The sequence below is a fragment of the Cryptomeria japonica genome, chromosome 10 (genome assembly GCF_030272615.1).
Source record: "Cryptomeria japonica chromosome 10, Sugi_1.0, whole genome shotgun sequence".
Lineage (NCBI taxonomy): Eukaryota > Viridiplantae > Streptophyta > Pinopsida > Cupressales > Cupressaceae > Cryptomeria > Cryptomeria japonica.
In genome coordinates, this window is record NC_081414.1 from 592,690,676 (window position 1) to 592,710,695 (window position 20,020).

A 20,020-nucleotide genomic window follows, 5' to 3' on the forward strand; every position below is an offset into this window, starting at 1 on the left:
AGTGGTTCAGTCATGGCAGCAGTTCCCCAGACCTTGGGCATTGATACCATGGTTGGCACAAGCTGACCTAGATGTCATTGAGAGATGCGTCTTATCATCTTTGTTGGATATGCCTTAGTTCACTATGAACCGGGGTTTACTCATAGCGCTCACTGAGAGATGACATAGTGATACGAACACTTTTCACTTTGCTACTGGTGAGATGATGGTTACTCCAGAGGACTGCTACAGGTTATTGTGGATTCCTGTAGCAAGTGCATTATTGCCATTTGAGAAAAGTAAGGAGGGTGGGACTGAGGCACTATGGTGCTTTTTTCATGATGAGATAGTCTATGGATATGAGATCCCTGGCAGGAGTTCCTAGATCTGGACTATGTGCCTCTCCCGTCAGTACTAGCAGGTTTCATTGGTGGATTCCTTTGTCCTGACCATAGGTCGAAAGGATTCTCCATGGGTTGGGGATTGGTGCTCGAGGAGATGGTGACCTAGGGCCATAGGTTTGCTTGGGGATTGGCCATGTTAGCTCACTTGTACAGGGACCTACATGAGGTTGTGTATCTAGGTTATGACAGTTTGTCATCTGGTGTGACACTCTTATAGGTATGGGTGCTGGGAGCACATTCCAGCAGCGAGGCCACTAGTGGATAGAGATAGGCTTGCTGAGCGGGCATATGCATATGGTTACAGGAGTCTAGTTGTCCAATGTAAGCTAGGCAAACTAGAGCACTGGAGGAGGGTGCTGGATGATATAGATACGGTCGTCTGGCGACCATATACAGATTGTGAGGTCTGGGTCGAGGATGGGCTAGAGATGCCTTACATTTTCATGAGTTGGTTCTTGATAGGGTGGACACCCTTTGTGATTGAGAGATTCCAGGCTGGCAGGGTTTTGTAGCAGTATGGTCAGCAGTAGGGGATACCACAGGGGACCTACTTGTATGCGCACTGGAGACAGAACATACTGGATTGGGGCCCTACTATTGATAGTGGAGCAGCTGTAGAGGAGTTCTCCAGCTTAGTAGGTTAGATATGGGACTATGCTCTCGAGATACTAGATGTGGGGATGACACATGAGTTTTCTGGTTTGTTTGCAGCGCATGCGGTGGCCAAGATATCATATCCTGAGGAGATGCAGCCTGCCTTTGATGATGACAAGGATGAGGTAAGGGGAGATGGAGATGATGGAGATGATGGAGGTGGAGGAGGACAACGAGGGAGAGGATATCGGGGGAGGAGAGGAGATAGGGGTAGACATGGGGGATGTCAGGTGGAGAGAGCAGTTCAACGAGCTGTGATGGACAGAGGGAGAGAAGGGTTGGCAATCAGAGTAGGGGAGGAGGGGAGAGTGGGAGAGCTGATGGCAGTGGTGGGAGGGATAGATGAGTGGAGATGACCAACATAGAGGAGGAGGACTGATGAGTTACCTCCACCAGCACCTAGGATAGGCAGAGGGATAGGGGGTACCCCTTCATAGGTGCCCCTATGGGTTTGGGTCCCGACACATGTGGAGGACGCCCAGATCAGGACACTGTAGTTGACAGTACAATAGCTGCAGGCACAGCTATTGACGCAGCAACATCAAATTACTGAGCTGACCCTAGAGCATGATACAAAGATAGAGCAGTGCAGTCGAGCAAAGGAGCTGGTAGGGAGCATTCAAAGAGTGGCAACAGGTGGTCCGATGAGGGACATCATGAGAGAGTTGTCCTCAAGAGTGAGGGAGGTGGAGTATTATTGACGCCATTATGAGGATGTCGTGCCCAGGGAGCGCAGAGTGCAGATCTTTATGCAAGCAAGATTGAGTCGATCTCGAGAGACTGGGTCACAGTCAGAGAGCAGAGGCATGATGGGGCCCTTGAGATAGGATCCTCCTAGAGATCCAGGAGCTAGGACATCAGTTGTGAAACCATCCCCCTCAGGAGATAGTCATACTTGAGAGACGACATCTCTATTGTATTTTGGATCATTATTTTGTTTGTACTAGGCACAACGTCTCTATTGTATATTTTGATCATTTTATATATATATATATATAGATGACACCATTTTCTTTGATCATGTGATGTGTTATGGATGCATGTTCTACGTGTTCTTTCTATACTTTATGATGATGCAATGCTTAGATAGATGATATGATGCATGATTTAAATGTATGATGTATGATTTGATATGCTGTGAGATTTATATTGAAAATGAGATGTATGATTATGATAATGATGTGAGATGTATCTTGAAAATGAGATGTATGATAATGATAATGATGTGAGATGTATCTTGAAAATGAGATGTATGATAATGATAATGATGTGTAACTTAAATGAAATATTTAAAATGATATGCAACTATTTGTATAATGATATGCAACTATTTGTTTTTGGAGCATCCTCATTTTGTATTTGTCATCCCAATATAACCATATGTTATTTGCTTTTGATATAGGTATCATCATTGAGCATTGATTTGTTTGGGATATGTTGAAAATTTATACAAGCATAATGGTATAATTGAACCATAATGACCTGAGAAAAATTTACATGATGTTTGATTTTGCAAGATAGCACAAGCGTTAAGGTATAATTGAACCAGGATGACCAGAGTGCAGATTGCATATAAACAGACAAGATTAAACCATGTGTATGTGTAAAGTGGAATCATCTTTTCAGTGATATTCGATGTATGACGTCTCGAGACAAGTATTTACATAGTACAAGTGATCACCTCCCAGATAGAAGACTAAGAAAATATTGGAGTTTTCCCATGATCTCTAGCTTTGAAGCATTGTTGAGAAAATGCAGAGAATCCAATAATTTAAAAAGTTCAAATGCAAAAACAGTCAAGACTTTATGCAATAATGCAACATTTAGTACTTCAAAAAATCATCCATCTTAGCATATTTTTGTGTTTCTCATTTTAGTGATCCAATGTTTTTCTCTACGATGGAGTGAAGTTTTTGGTTGTTGGATGTGATGTTTCTGAGTTTTGCAAATAGTTTTGATGTCTTGAATGTGTTGCCAGTTTTGATGATTTATTGCCCCTAGCCGAGTATTCTTCTTGATGTGAATATGTATAGTGATTACCAGGCCATGGTAAAATGTGGTGAGAGGATATATGGATAAATCAAGATAGTGACTACGCTAAGTATGTCCTGATTGGATATTTGCTAAGTGTTGGGTGATGGCCGATAGTACTCTACTGCAGGGATATAGATATAGATGAAGGAGTTGTTCTTTTACAATGGCACCTATTACCAGGTTTTCACCAGTTGTTTTTATTGTACCTTTTTATTTGCTTTTTCTTTATTTTTTATTTTTGTTGGTTTTTCTGCTTTTTCCATGCATTAGACTACTCAAGTGTAGTATTTCTTCAGATGAATGTTGTTAGTTGGTTCGTCGAGCACATCTCCTTTTGAAGTTGTAAGCTGATAAGCACCTGACCCATAGATGGATATGATGACATAGGGACCCAACCAGTTAGGTTCAAATTTCCCTTTCTTCTCTCGATCTTGCTGATTTCTTGGATTTTCTTTAAGGACTAGGTCACCAGCTTTGAAGTTGCGAGGGATGACCTTGTGATTGTAGCTTCTGCACATGCGTTGCTGATATGCTTTGAGATGAGTGTAAGCATGCTGACGTCTTTCATCTAATAGTTCCAGTTCTTGCAGTCGGTTGACTTGATACTCTTCATCCAGAATTAAGCCTTTTAGAGAGACTTTGAGAGACGGAATTTCTACCTCCAGTGGTAAGATAGCTTTGGATCCATAGACCAATGAGAAAGGTGTGGCTCCTGTAGGTGTACGGATGCTGGTTTTGTATGCCCAAAGTGTTGGATTGAGTTGTATATGCCAATCTTTGCCTACATCATTTACTATTTTCTTGAGGATTTTTAGTATTGTTTTGTTGGATGCTTCTGCTTGACCATTCCCCTAGGGGTAGTATAGCGTAGAGAACCGATGTTGTATTTTGAATTGTTCACATAGTTCTTGGACATCTTGGTTTTTGAATGGTCAGCCATTATCGGTGATGATGGAACTTGAAATACCATATCTACAGATTAGATAGTTCAAGGTAAAAGATGCAATTTGTTTTCCTGTTACTGTGGTCATGGGGACTGCTTCTATCCACTTGGTAAAGTATTCTGTTGTAGTTATAATGAACTTGTGTCCATTTGAAGATGAAGGATGAATTTTTCAGACCAAATCTAGTCCCCATTGACAAAAGGGCCAGGATGTTGTAAATGGCTACAGTTCTTGTGCTGGTGCATGTATCAGATTGCAAAGGATCTAGCACTTAGGACACTTCTTGGCGAAGTGGTAAGAATCTTTCTCCATTGTAGGCCAGTAGTATCCCATTCTTAGGAGACTTTTAGCAAGAGTAGTACCACTTGAATGTGTGCCACAAATACCTTCTTGAAGCTCATGTAAAGTGGAATCAGATTCATTCTTATCAAGGCAATGAAGAAGAGTACCATCTAGACCTCGACGGTACAAAGTATCAGTAGTAAGGGTATAATGGGTGTGCTTTAGATAATCATATATCGGTCCATACAATGGAGAATCTGAACTGGTTAAGGCATAGACAACATGGGATTTGAAGTGGTCATACGCCGGGGAGAACAGTTGCTCTACCAAAAACTCATAACAACTCTGTTGTTCTGCAATTTGTAGTAATGAAGCAATAGTAGCCATGGCATCAACTACTTTGTTGTTCAACCTTGGTATTTGCTCGAAGGTGATGTGTACAAAATATTTCTTGAAGTCATCCACCGTTCGCTTGTAGGGTAGTAGCTTGTCATCCTTTGTCTGATAGTCATTGTTGATTTGATTGACAACTAGTTGCGAATCTCCATAGACCATTAACTCTGTGATTTTCCATTCTACGACCATTTTGATGCCTATAACCAATGCCTCATATTCGGCCACATTATTCATGCATGGGAACATAAGCCAATATGATCTTGGTATGGTATGCCCTTCAAAAGTGATGAATAGAATGTCAGCACCTAAACCATGTTGTGTGTAGGATCCATCAAAGTATAGGGTCCATTGTGTGGTAGAAATAGTAAGAATGTCTCTGTCCGGAAATTCAGTCTCCATAGTTTGTTTTCCTGCTAGTTGATCTGCAATTGCTTGTCCTTTGATGGCTCTTCTTTCTGTGTATTGGATGTCAAATTCACTAAGAATCATGACCCATTTAGCCAACCGGCTGGTAAGAGCTACCTTGCTGAGTAGATATTTGAGAGGATCAATTTTTGCTACTAGCTTAATTGTGTGTGCAAGCATTTAATGTCAGAACTTTTGAGATGCGAAGACTACTATTAGACAAGCCTTCTCAATGAATGTATAGTTGATTTCATAGCCATTCAATGTCCTGCTGATGTAGTATATGGCTCATTCCTTTCCTTGTTGATCTTCTTGTGCCAATAGTGCCCCTAGTGATATATCTGTCATTGAAATATATATAATAAGGGCCTTTCCTGCTACTGGTGGTACTAGAACTAGTGGGTTCATCAGATACTGTTTGATTTGATAAAAAGATTCTGCACACTTGGCCTCCCATCTGAAAGGTACATTCTTATGGGATTGAATGGTAGACTTTTATCAGCTAGTTGAGCAATGAATCGCTTGATTGATTGGAATCATCCTTGTAGAGATCTAAGCTGACTGATATTTTTTGGTGGTGGCATCTCCATAATAGCTTGTACCTTTGTTGGATCCACTTCAATACCTCTAGCTAAGACTATGTAGCCTAGTAATTTGCCTAATGTAACCCCGAAGACACACATCTTAGGGTTGAGCCTAACTTGGAATTTCTCCAATCGATCAAAGATCTTTGTTAGGATGTTGAGGTGTTCTACTCTGGTGAAGGATTTAGCTAGTAAATCATCCACATATTCTTTCATGAAGGTATGCATCATGTCATGGAAGATTGTTGTCATTGCCCATTGATAAGTAGCTCCTGCATTCTTTAAGATGAAAGGAATAATATTCCAATAGTACATTCTCCAAGGATAGGTGAATGTTGTTTTATCTTGATCCTCTAGGGCTATTTTTATTTGATTATAGCCTAAAAAACTATCCATTAGTGAGAGAATTGAATGACCCGCTGTGAGGTCCACAATTATGTCGATACTGGGTAGAGGAAAGTCATCCTTTGGACAAGCTTTGTTGACATCTCTTAAATCAGTGCAGATCCTGATACTGTTGTCTAGTTTTGATACTGGTACTATGTCGGAGATCCATTCTGCATAGTCGATGGGTCAGATGAATCTGACATCTAATAGTTTCTTCAGTTCAGCCTTGACCATGAGTGCCACCTATGGATTCATCTTTCGTAGTTTTTCCTTGACTGGCTTAACTCCTGGAGAGATGGACAAGTGATGCATGATTAGGCATGGATCAATCCTGGGCATATCTACATATGACCAAGCAAAGTTAATTTGCTTTTCTTTAAAAAAGATGAGAAATGTCGATCTTTCCTCCTCTGTTAGAGATTCTGCTAGGTGTATGTTTTTGACTGCTTCTGTAGTACCAATGTTGATTGATTGAGTGGGCTCAATCAATATGGGTGATTGCTCATGAAAATATTTAGGAAGATTGTCAAGTCTCCCATCCTTAGGTACCTTAAAAAGGTTTTCACCCTTAGATGTGTCCTTTATTTTTAGTTTTTTGTGATCTAGAGCTGCCATTGTCTAGTTTTCAGCATCAGATCTTTTATTTGGTTCATTTTTGTGACTGAGAGCTTGGCACTCCCTGGTTTGTAGACATCATTACTTAGTTCACTAGTAGAGCCTGTTTCTGGGTTAGCGATACATAGGTAGTGGATAATAGATTCATCATCTGGGAAAATTGGTATATCATGTATTTCGGGTTCATCCTAGTCAATGAGGTTGGGAAAGACAAGTGGTAAGGAATCATTTGGTGGATCAAGTTCTGCTACTATAAGTGTCAAGAAAAAGGTTTCATCATGATTTGATTTGGTTGTAAAGAAGTCAAGGATTTCGTCGAGGTCTTCGATGGTATCATCTTCTGTATAGACTTGTTCATAATGTTTCTGTTCGCTTTCCTTGGCATCATAGATATTCTGCAGTCCAAATTCAAGAGGTCTATCTTCTGTGTTATGCTCTTCTTGAGAAAGGGATATGGAGCTAGTATTGTCAGTGATATCTCCAGTAGCATTTGAGTAGCTACCCCATTCATATTCATTGGAATCAGTTTCTAAGTCATCATCCCAAATTTTATCCATGCTATAAACAGGTATGTTGTAGGGTGAAAATAGATATTTGATGATGGATACCAGTTTGATAGTTTTTGTTGATTCGGTGTCGGATCCTTCTTCTACTTTTTGTATTTGTTCATAGACCGTGCCTCCTTTAGGAGATGATTATGCTAGTTTTTGAGATATTGGTGTTTGAATATGAGCTACTACTACAGATATGGCCTTTATATGAATGAGGAGCTTTTCCTAATGCTGCTTTTGTTCTTGACATTCACGTGCCTTGCAGATTGTTTCTGCTGACTCAAATAGTGCTTCCTGCCAGGATTCTTCTTTGTACTTATTCTTTTCTTTCCATTGAGGTTTTGGAGTTATGCGTGGTGTCTTTCTTAATAGGAAAGTGATTTTACAACCCAATCCCATTTTGCCTCTATTGGGCTGTGAAGGAAGGTCAATGGGTTTAGTGACTCCTTCTTTGCATTTTCCAATAGGTCCTTTACCGTCATATCCCATTTGTTGCATGATTAAGTATCCCTTTCCATATAGGTGTGCTGGTAGAACTATATCTAGAGCAGCTACTCTGTTATCTTCTTCCTCATTTTTGTATAACCAACTAAGAATGTCCTTATCTTCTGATTCATGTGCTAGAGTGCTTAGTTGGATGAAGGTACCATCAAATTTGGTGATGGGCTGATTTACCTGATGTGTTGATGTAGTGGGTAATCCATGAGATCTAGGTGATGTTGGTAATTTGGACAAACACATGGGTTCCAAAGAGTATTCTCTCATACCTTGTTCTCTGATTTGCATTTTCTGCTTGAAATCTCCAGGTAATGATTTGGGCTTTGCCTTCTGTAGATCTAATGTTGAGGATTTATGTTTTTCCTTATTAGGGGGAACCAAACTGTCCTGGGCTACCCCCATTGCATTACAATGTTGAAATGGATTGTGATCAGCAGATATAGAGACCTCTTGTCTGTTATAGGGAAATTTGACACACTGGTGATACGTAGAAGGCACTGCATGCATTTAATGTATCCAGGGTCGACCTAATAAAATATTGTATGTGAGGTCTATGTCTAAGACCTGACACATAGTATCCTTTTGGACTGGTCCAACTTGAATGGGTAACATCATGGTTCGTTTAGATGACCTTTCCTCATCATCATATGCCTTTATGGTAATCTTTTTATGTGGATCAATAGACTCTTCAGAGAAGCCTAATGCATGGATAAGTTTTAAGGTACATATATTAAGTCCAGCTCCTCCATCTATCAATACTCTTTTTACTTAGTGTTTATAAATGATGACTTCAATATGGAGGGAAGTGTTATGCAGATGACTTAAGGAAGTATTATCATGCTCTGAGAAGGTGAGATTATGAGGCCCTATCATATGAGTGACCATGGCTTGAAATCTGTCTACATCCAGATCTTGAGGTACATTGGTTTCCAATACCACTTGTTCCAATATGTCTTTGTGTTTCGGCGACAATTTCAGTAATTCTAGTATAGATATTTGAGCCAGAGTTTTGTGTAGTTGGCCGACTAAATCATATTGGATTTTTGGTGTAGTGGTTGTCAACGCTATATGTCCCTTCAAGACATATTTCTGAGCTCTGGTTGTTACATTGATAGATTCATGATCATGCTGGTTTCAGATTGTGATGACATTCACATGATGGTCTTTAGCTGATATGTGATTGATAGTGTTATTGTAGATGTGGTTGATACGAGATCCACATGTATTGTTTGAGGTTGAAGCTCCATCTTTGTTGTAGTTTGGAAGAGGATTTTTAAAGGCTCTGTGGTCACCATTTGTTTTGAGACCATCTACCATCAAATCACCTCGATCAATCATGTCTTGAACAATGTTTTTCAATCTCATGCAATCTTTCGTTCGATGACCTTTGTTATGATGAAAATCAAAATAGTGTGAATCATTCCACCAAGGTGGTTTGATTTGGGATTCGTAGTTGCTGATTGCAAGCAAAGAGAGAATCTTGTTTGCCAGGAGCTCTCTGAATGCTGATTCTAGTGATTGTCCCAGTGGCGTGAAGAGTTGTTGTACGAATTGTTACTAGGTCCTTGATTTGTGGTTTTGTTTTGGGTGTCGTTGGTGTTGTTTGCATTGGGTTGACCTTGATTATTATTCGGTGCATATGTGTTAGCATCTGGGTTAGCACCTTTAGGATTCTTTGTAGCTTGAGGATTTCCTGACAATGCGAGCACTAGTTGCTTAGATTTTGGATCATGCGATTCATTACCGCCTTCATTTTTGTTTCAAGTCCAGAATCTAGACTTTTCTAAGTTGTTGTTGTTTTGGTTATTGTAATTTGATGAATTTGTTCCTTCTTTGAAGAATTTGAGCATTCCCTTTTTGACACATGCCTCTTCTACTTGAATGTCATTTTCAATCAATTTAGCGAAAGACAGTATGCATTGGAGTTTGAGCCGGTAACTCATCTCACCATTCAAGTTGTCAATGAAAATTTCCATTTTCTCCTTTTCAGGAATGTCTCGAGGATATCATGAAACCATACGTCGCCAATGTTGAAGGAACATCATAAATGTTTCATTATTTTTCTATTTGGTGTTGCAGACATCTAGCATGGTTATAGCATGGTTATAGCATGTTGAATGTTATAGGAATATTGTGTTATGAACTTGTTAACCAATTCATCAAACGATCTGACAGGCGGTGTAATTTTGGATAACCATTCCATTGTTTGTCCTCCCAAGCTTCTGGGGAATAACCTCATTAGATAGGTATCATCATGACCAAATTCAAGACTCATGGTATAGAATTCTCTAACATGATCATGGGGATCACTTTTTCCATCGTATTTGTCAAATTTAGGCACATCTGAGTTTGGAGGAAAAGGGATCATGTGCAATCTTCTGTCAAAAGGATAAGGACAGATTTCGTTTAATGAGTACGGCATTGTTGTCCCTTGTTGCATGTCTTGCATTTGTCTTTGTAACATTTTCATTTGTTGGGTAAGGGCAACCAAAGGTGTATTGTTTTGTTGAGGGAAGAGTTCTTCCCTTGCATTGATCCTGGGTTGAAATGGTGTATGGAACGATATGTTTTGCTCGGGGATGTTTTGTCTTGGTGTATGTTGTTATGGTATGTTTTTCTCTGGGATATCTTGTTCAGGGTCGCGTGCTTCCCCTTCCCATTATCGTTCTTGATATTCGTAATTTTGAGGTCTCGTTCTAAACACATCTGCGTCAAGGTCTTCAGGGAGTTTGACTCCTTTGCTTGTGAGCATGAGCAAGTATTTTTCCTTATCATTTTCCATGAGCCTTTCTACAAGCTTTTGGAATGAAGCACTTTCTTGGCATTCTTGAAGAAGCTCTTCAGAAATTTCAGTATCCTCTAGGTGTGGACCTTCAAAAGGATTTGATAACCTTCGATTCATACTGGATTCTGCTTGTGCCTCGCTTTGTTTGTTTTGAGAGCGAGTAACAGGAATTTTAGTAGAAACTTTCTGTGATGAAAGGGACAAAATCCTCTTCAATATGTCTCTCGGGAGTTGGTAGTTCAAGTCGGGGTGTGTTGTAAGTGATGCACTCGTCAGGCAAGAATGCCGGATTGATCTTTCCTCCATGGTTTATGATTTGATTAAATGCAGATTTTTGACAATATGCCCTAGTCTTTAAAGGCTCTTTGTCAAATTCGTTAGATTTGTTTTGGATATAAAGTTTAACGTGATGAAGGAATATTTGATGAGATTTGAAGAGTTGACGATTGATGTATAAAACTTTTTTTCTTTTGATAAATTTGGAAAAACTTGGTTGTTGTTTCTTCAACGTGGTGTTACGATAAATATTCTTTCTTCTTAGAATATGGGGATTAGTCATGCATAAGTGATCAATGGTTTCCTTTGTTTTGTTTTGGATTCAATTGATCTTGCCTTGAAAACTCAAGTTTTACTTTATCAAAGTGAAGGTTTAGATGCCCCTTCACGACAAAGCGTGTCAAATGATATGGATAAAGTCTCCCAATATGGAAACTTGATTTGACAACCTAAGGTTTTAAACAAGTGTTTTTGAGGTGAAATCCATGAGATGATAAAGGACCCTTTTGCCACTTCTGATGATGTTTCCTTATTTTGATAGGATAGATATGTTTTATCGTGCGATCAGTTTTGGATTTTTACAACTTTTGTTTGACACAAATTTTACTCAAGAAATAGTTCTTAAAGCTCTGTTTTCACTACTCTGTTTTGGCAAAAATTGATGCTGATGGAAAGAGGTTTCCAATAATGTTTTTGAAATTTTCAAAATTCCTCACTATTTTGCCCCTTGTTTTTCTGGTTTTTGGTCACGCACTAAAACAAAGACAAGATGCACTACCAAAATTTCTTCATGCGCTAAATAAAAGACCACATGCGCTAAGCTACCCCCAGCCACACACTAAAGTTTTTGACTGTTGAAATTTGTTTTTTTTGTTTAGCTTGAAAAGTTATGCGCTAATATGGGTCTGCTATGCACTAACTGTTAAACTCTATGCACTAAAGTTTGACTCCTACACGCTAAGCTGATACATTAATGCGCTAGGTTGTTTTCCGGATGCACTAACTGGTTAACACTATTTTGAAATTTTGGAAGAACGCTACTATTATAACTGGACGCACTAACTTGATGTTTTGATGCACTAACAAATGTACCACACGTGCTAAGAAGTTGCTCTCATGCACTAAACTATCCTGATATTTTCCTTTGGCTGGTTTTTGCAATTTTTGGATTTTTGTTGTGAGTTTTTCAGTTGTGATGGATGATTTTCTGAAGTAGTAAATGCAAGCACAACACAAAAAGGACAACCATTTTGCTTAATCTAATAGAAAGTGTATGTTCTATGAGGATGTCTTCAAATCCCCAATGTTTTAACAGGTTTGGATACAAATAATACACTCCAAGAAGACTCTTTATTCAAAGGTCATAAATAACATCATAGCCCACTAGTCTCGATACTCCGTTAACTCAAACAGCCATGTCACCCCCTAGAGGGTGCCCATTTTTTTGCTTTTTGCTAGAAATTAACTTAAAGTGAATTGCTTCACAATTAAGTAGTTATCTTGGGAGATATATGGTGAGCGATCTTGGGGGAAGATTCTTCCCCACCCTTGCACTATGATGTTATAAATATCTGGTTACTAACTCAGCTCAAGGTTTCTATTTCTATGGTTCGTAATCAGGCTTCCTATTCAGCTATCAGTGATAAACTCCCTCAAGAGGCTTCCCAATCTTTAGAACAAAGGCTTTATGTATCTCAAGGATGCTGGGGGAAGGCTAATTGCTACGCGCAATCGTTGAAAAGGACTTTCATCACTTTCCACTTTTGATTATAGTGGGTTGGAATACTTGGCATCAAAGTCATTCCCCACTTAGGTCATTCCCTTCACACTAGCCATAAATGGCTTTAAGAGTTGATTCCAACTCCTCAAGAAGGAAAACCTGCTAAAGGTTGTATAATGCTTGAAGTACATAAAGTTTTAAGAGTGGTCTGGATTTTTGATCACCCAGTCAAGGGGAGAGCATATACCTTCCACTTTTGAAACAAGGCAAAAAAATCTTCTTTTTAGGCTTCAAGACAATGATTTGCTAGCTTCTACTTGGAGATGTTGCTCCAAAAAAACATGGTGTTTATTTTATCTCCCCAAATCAGTGATTATCTAATCTAGGAAAAGAACCGAGTCAACAAAGCAAAACTTCGATTTGGACAACAAAAGGAAATCGGTAAAAAAGGGGAATAATGTCCCTCTTTGATTGCAACAAAACTTTTAGGTGAGGTTCTTTCCTTTGCAAATTTTTTGAAATGAATCCTTTTATACACCAAAGGATGGTGAGGTTCTTTTTAAAGCTACTTTTGCAAGAAAGGAAAGTTTGTATTGTTCTTTTTAAAGCCCCAAAATAAAGTTTTTCTCCTATGAAAGCAAGAAATTTTCTGATTTGTGGTTTTTTTTATAGCCCAAAAAGTGAGTTCAATTTTAAGAAGAAAAGAAGTTCAAATTTTAAACTAACTTAACTAAGTTAGTAAAAACTCTAACTATCTTTATAACCTTAAGACTAAGCTCCTATCTGCAACAAAACTGTTAGAACCCTGCAAAATCACAAGTGAAAGATGTTAGATAACTGGTGGACTTCAACAAGTCTATTATTTACCCTCAGTTACAGATTTTATTTTTCTTGTCTCTGTCTGTCTATGATGTGCTACAAAACAAACTATACACGCTACAAAATAACCATGATGCGCTAAAAGAAGGAAGAGATGCGCTATACTGTTTTCAGGATGTGCCACTCTATGTTCCGAAGGCGCTGCTCTATTTTTCTCCCACACTAAGACCTACAGGAAAATATTAGTATTATGATGCGCTAAGGAAAAGACATTATGTGCTAGATGATGGATCCAACGCACTGAACAGTAAGCTGGATACACTAGGCTGGTAACTAGATGTGCTAGGGAATGTTTCTCATGTACTGATTTTTATTTCCCACGGACCTGCAAAAGTGGTTAAATTCAAAAACCAATTTGATATATGGGGTGATACCCGATGGTGGGTGCCAGAAATGTATGCGGGAAAAGCGGGTCGATAGAACTCAATATGTGAAAAACGGAGCTCTAGGGAGCCTTGCTCACACACCCACAGGACTTCTTGGTGCAAGCTATGGAGTTATGAAGTATGGCTCAGCTTCCCAAGGTTGGTTCCATGGTTCTCTATCTTGCACGGTCCCTCAAACCAATGTTTTTTCTCTCAGATCACTAAGCAAAATGGTTTAGGGATGACAAATGCAAGAACGAGGGATGCTTTTGTTGATTTTAAGATGAGATGCATCCTAAGCTATGCATGATCCTATAAATGCAATAAACTAGTTATAAGATCAAAAAGTTAGTAAACAAGACTATCCTAGCATACTATATTAGTCTATGATTAAGCTAAATGATAAGGAACATACTCTAAATTTGCATATTTAGATTAATTCCTATTTAAAAGAGAGGTTAAATGATGAGCAAAAATGAAATATGAAAGCTTTGAATGGATTTTAGTATAAGTGTGATGCTAGAGACTTGGATATATGAAAATGGAGGAATGAGAGCTCTATTTATAGAAAACAGGGCAATGGATGGTCAGGATTGAAAGAGGCAATCAAGGGTTGAGTTTGAAAGTTGGGAATCGATGTTTGCAATTGGCACCAATGAAATGGTGACAATTGTCAACATAAGGTTGGTTGAGAGGAGATGTAAGAAGCATTAAATGCTTGAGAAGACCTTATGGTTACCCTCGGGGTTAAGGGTTAAGGTTAAGTTAGGGTTATCCATTGGATAAAGAGTTTACCCAAAGGATAAACTCTTGTGCAAAGGTTTAAGGATAACCATGGTCAAAGCAATAAATGCTTGATGAGACCCTTGGGTTATATGGAGGTTGAGTTTATGGAAATTCTTTAACCATGTAAGAGAGTCGAGTTAACCATTAATGGTTATCAAGACTTTGGGCACAAATTTGGGGGTATTCAACAAGTTAGCTTGTTGAATGGATAAAGGCTTTAATGCCTTTTCAAGACTTTACTCCAAATTTGAGAAGTGACCACTTCAAATTTAGGGAAAAGGGATAATGGATGGGTTTGGGTTAATTAATCAGGATTAGAAGAATCTTAGAAGAGGTTAGAAAGAGGGTTAGGATGCAAGTGGGAGGTGTAGGATTTTGCAAGTGGGTGAGGGAAATAGAATTAATTTAAAATAAATTACTTTATTTCTAATTGGTTGCAATTAAATAAATTAGATTTATTTAATTTAGGATAACTATTTTAAGTAAATTTGAATTTAATTAAAAAGTGGATAGGAGCTTTAATTGAATAAAATGAATTTATTCTATTAAATGGGTATAGTGAATTTAATTGAGTAATTTACTTAATTAAATAGAGGAATACGGGTAATTTAATTAAATGGAGAAATGAACATAAAATATTCATTTAGGAATATGGTCATTTTTATATGTCTACAACTTCTTTCATAATTTTGTGGGGTTTGTCCAAGTACATGAAATTGCCATGAATTCAAGTCAACCTAATTTTTACCCATGTAGTCTCATAAGTGAAATTGAGGAATTCTTCCTAAATGTCTAACCCTAATGCTACAATGTTCTTATAATCATCTTTTAAGGTCAAATTATCCTTAGTTATCTTATCCCAATCTTAAGAAAAACTTAGAATGGCTTACCTCTTCTATGCCAACATGAATGTATGCACTTATATATTCAGTGTAGACATAATAGATTGACACCCATGAGAATTCATGCTCCTTATTAGTTACCATTTCCACATATTGATAGGGCTTGAGAATCCATTGTGGCTTCATCTTTTGGTCAATAACAATTAGAGAGGACATCTTGCTAAACTTCTTAGACTTCATCAAAGCAAGGTTTTGGATGCACATAATGTTGATCGCATATGAAATATTCTTAGCAAGCAAGAGCTTGAAAAATAGTAAGTATCCAGTTTAAAAAAATGAGATCAACATCCCATTTTATTGATTGTATCGACAAACTAGGGTTGTACTATGATAAATTCATCTTTTTATTTGATCAGGAAATAATTTCAAAAATATTGAAAATATAATTTTTGGAGGTCTTCAGAGAATTTTTAGCCCTTGAAACTTTGGATGGCCTATTATAGTCTTTCTAGAGGCAAAACATTAAGGGAGTGAAGCTAAAACTCTTGGAGATCTTTCCAATGGTGTAAACGGTTTGCAGTTTTGAAACCCAAGTAGAAATTTATGACTAGTCAAAGTTAGGCTAAGTTTTTATATATTTTTTTTTAAATTTTGCTAATTTTTGGATTTTATTGTGTAATAAACAATCTTGACTATTCATTTTTATTTCCAAGAGATTTTGGTGACCCTTGGGATCTCATGAACTTGTACAAACTTGATTTTTTAATGAATGGAATCACTTTTTGGCTTGCTACAATCCTAAAATAATTATGTTGTTGTAATGAAAACTAACAATACCGTAGGTTCACACTTGGTATTGTACTCCAAAGCCATAATTTTGTTAAGTGGTATTAGAGCACGTTCGCTCCTATATGGAACATTGCACGTGATCAGCATATCGAAGGCTTGGGTTGGAAACAAGAATTCCTTTAGACTTCTTTCCTCTAAGATGCTCACGATCGCAAATGTTGAAATTTCAAAATGATGATGACATCAAAGTATTGGTTGAAGACGCATTGAAGAAGAAACATGAAGAAATGATGGAATAGTTTAAATAGATGTTGGAAATTCATTGGTCACAAGCAAACCCATTATTTAGTGGATACACTCCATTCATGGTGTAGGTGAATTTTGATATCCCTATGTTCTAGGGAAAGATTGATGTGGATGTTGTGGATGATTGGTTGTCAAAATTGGAGTGGTATTTTTTTGTTAATCAATTCTTAGTTGAAGAAAAAATTACTTTTTATCTTCTCAAAGCTAAGGGTCATGTGAAACATTCATGGAAAGCAAAATAATTATCCAAAGAGTTACAAATTAGAAATGCATTTGTTTTCAATCAAAAACCTAGATGGGGAGAATTCGTGAAACACATAAAGGAAGAATATTTTCCTACAGATACGTATGAATAGAAGTATATGTAGTGGAAATTGCTTCGATATAAAAATGATCAAATGGTTCCAGAATATACAAACACATTCCACACTCTATCAGCAAATATCGGCATCAAGGATTCTAAAAAACATCAAGTTTTGAAATATCAAAGTGGGATTCATAGGTATATCTAAACTAAGATGGAAGTTTTGAATATACAAGCTTTGTCTAGGGCTTACAAGTTTTATTTGATGATTTAAGAGAAGTCAAAATAGAAAGGAAGAAGCGATAACTTTGCAAATAGTCAATGGAAGGGTGAAAGTAGCAAAACCGTACGAAAACAAACGGGCAAATAATAATTCTCCACTTTGCCAACAAAAAAGACATTTGGTGTGAAGAAAACACAACAAGATATAGGTATGTAGTGTGAGGTTCATAAAAGCCCCTCTCATAATACAAAATCTTGCATAACTATAAATAATTTAATGATGGAGACCAATGAGGACAATGTGGAGCCTAAGGTGGTAGAAATTTGCACAGAAAAAGACCATGAACAAGTCATTGAGGCTGATCCATATGCAACAATAGCGATTACAAAAATATTGCCTTGGGAGAATGAGGAAAGTGTTAGATACTTGATCAGTCCCAAAGACACTGAGAGGGAGGGGTGAATCAGTGTCTAATTGGTAAACAAAAGATTTAGACTTTCCAAGCTAAAATGAGACAAAGGGAAAGGATTCCCCAAAGCATTATGGATAAATATGATAAACATATATGCTTTGTAGTGAAAAGAGATGAAATTTGGATGGAGATAGTTAGACCCAGAACTATTTGGATTACTGAAATGGGATATGAGGTGGACTCTCACATCTTAGATTCATATGCTAAAATACTCCTAGATGCTCCACCAGAACCAACAAAGGAAATATTTGGTAATGTTGAAACCATTGAAAGTAGTGTTGCTATGATGAAGCAGAGGAAGGAAAGAGATAAATTTATGAAAGATGCTTCTAAGATGGTAAAGGATGTTACAAAAGGATTGATGAATCTTGGTGGTATTTCTGCTAGTGTGAATGTAAGTCAATCAGAGCAGAAACCGGTAGCTCACATTTCCCCTATGGCTACTTCATTTGATTCTGACAATGACAAGGAAGCTGAATTCAAGAGAATGGACAGGAAGAAAAAAAAACCCTCACCGACACCTGCTCCATCTCCCAAGAAGTCAAGGACATAGAGAAAGAAACAATAGCCTGTAAGAGAGCCCAATGGTCTGAAGAAAAAAGTGACTCCAAAGAAGAAACCAGAACCTAAGGCACTGGATACTCTTACACCGGAAGAGTTGATCAATGAAATCACCCAAGATGGTAACCTTGGTGATGTGGATAAATTTTATCATTCTTTCAACGATTCAGATAAGGAAACCATAGAAGGAAGTATTATTTTATACATAGACATATACAAGAAAGTTCTTATTGAAGTTGTAGATGTTTTGCCAAATGATTTGTACTTAAGGTTAGAGGCTAAGAGAATGTCTGTAATGGAGTTAGACAAGAAATTAAAGGTACAGGATCTACTTGTTGTGCATCCTGTCAATTCCAAGAAGGAAATTGATGATTTAATATCAGAGGCAAATATAACAGTTTTTATGAGTGGTCACCAGCAAGTTAGTCTTATGGCCGACAGAGTTAAGGAAATTGCAGATGAGACAACGGATAAGTGGGATATATTGTTTGTTGAAGAGAGAAGAAATAAGAGAAGGATAGACAGAAAATGGACATGTCATTTACAAAATTATATCAGAAAGATAAAGGTAAAGGGAAAATTGGAAGTGTACCTGATATCACGGTCAAGGATAACCTTCCTCCACCGACACAGGACACCCCACCAATAACTGGAGAGGCATCGACACAAACTGATAGTCAATCTGAAGAGAAGGCAAAGGAAATGACAAGAGATGACACTAATCCAGAGTCAGACATTCTTTTTACTATGAATATGGACACTTAGGACTTTAACATTGTCATGGATAAGGAAACAACTAAAGTTTAAGAAAACTGAAACCATCCCTGATGATACTCATCTTAACATTGAGAAACCAGTAGAAGCAGAAGTAGAAGCACAAACTGAAACCTGTAGAAGCAGAAGTAAAAGCACAAACTGAAACTGGAATAGGGCATGAACAAAGTATATCTGAAGTGACAGTCAACAAGGCAGTCAGTAAGGATGATAGCAAGGATTAAAATAAAGTTGAAAAACAAAGTGAGCATAAGGAAGAAACAACGAATAAGGAAGAAGTTAAATATGGAAAGAAGATAGAAGAAGTGGTTAAGGAATCCAGAGATGAGAAGAAACCAATTGCAGAACCTCATAGTCCACCTAGTACCTCCACCATGGATTACAGACCTACTAATGTGACATATGTACTTTTAGATTCCATAAAGAAGATCACTAGAGCAACAGATGCATTATCTAACCGGGATGATCAAACAAACTGAAACCATTATTTCTGACAACACTAAATTTATGCAAAGTCTTAATTTGATTTTAGCGCATATCTTTTAGATTGTACATAACCGATTATAGGATTTGAGGTAGAATTTTGAATTATTTGATTCTTTTTTACATCCTTTGTCATTGATGTCAAAGGGGGAGTAGTGTGGGAGAAAAATGTACAGAAGGGATAATTTTCTCAGGGGGAGCACTCTTATTCTTGGATCAGTTTTGGACTTCATTTTTGGATATCAGCATTTGGATTTTTCTCATGAGTGTTTCCTTCAATGCCAAAGGGGGAGATTATTGGCATTATACACTCAGATGAGAATAGTTGATGTTTTCATTGATGGCAACCAACTGGTAACATGGTTCATAGGTTACACCGACAACAAACATCATCTACCGGCACCATCAAGCACTACAATTATTCTCACCGACATCCAACGTACACTGACAGAAGATCTTACCGACACTCCTAGCCAACATGGGAATTATATTGTTTCATATTGTAATTATATTGTACAGCCAACATGACGTATTGTAAAGACTCATATATGTATGAGATCTTGTAGGTCATTTTGTAAGGAAATGTAATTAGGTAATGAATGCAAGTGGTATATGAGAGAGAATAACTGTATATGGATTATTATATAATTATTTTATGAGTGAATAAGAGAAGAGCAGAGAAAAACAAGTTTTATGGCAGAGGTATCTGACAGAGCTTAAAC

At 37.6% G+C, this 20,020-nt stretch overlaps 1 protein-coding gene across 1 annotated transcript in view; it reads left to right on the top strand.

The window, feature by feature from the left end:
- The first annotated feature begins 205 nt into the window (after nt 1-205).
- LOC131859088 (cytochrome P450 750A1-like) overlaps nt 206-20,020 on the top strand; it is a 29,535-nt gene continuing 9,720 nt past the window's right edge. Inside the window, exons 1-3 of the mRNA XM_059212616.1 lie at nt 206-306; nt 601-704; nt 1,095-1,162. Coding sequence (XP_059068599.1) covers nt 206-306; nt 601-704; nt 1,095-1,162 — 273 coding nt within the window. The remainder of the gene's footprint in view (nt 307-600; nt 705-1,094; nt 1,163-20,020) is intronic.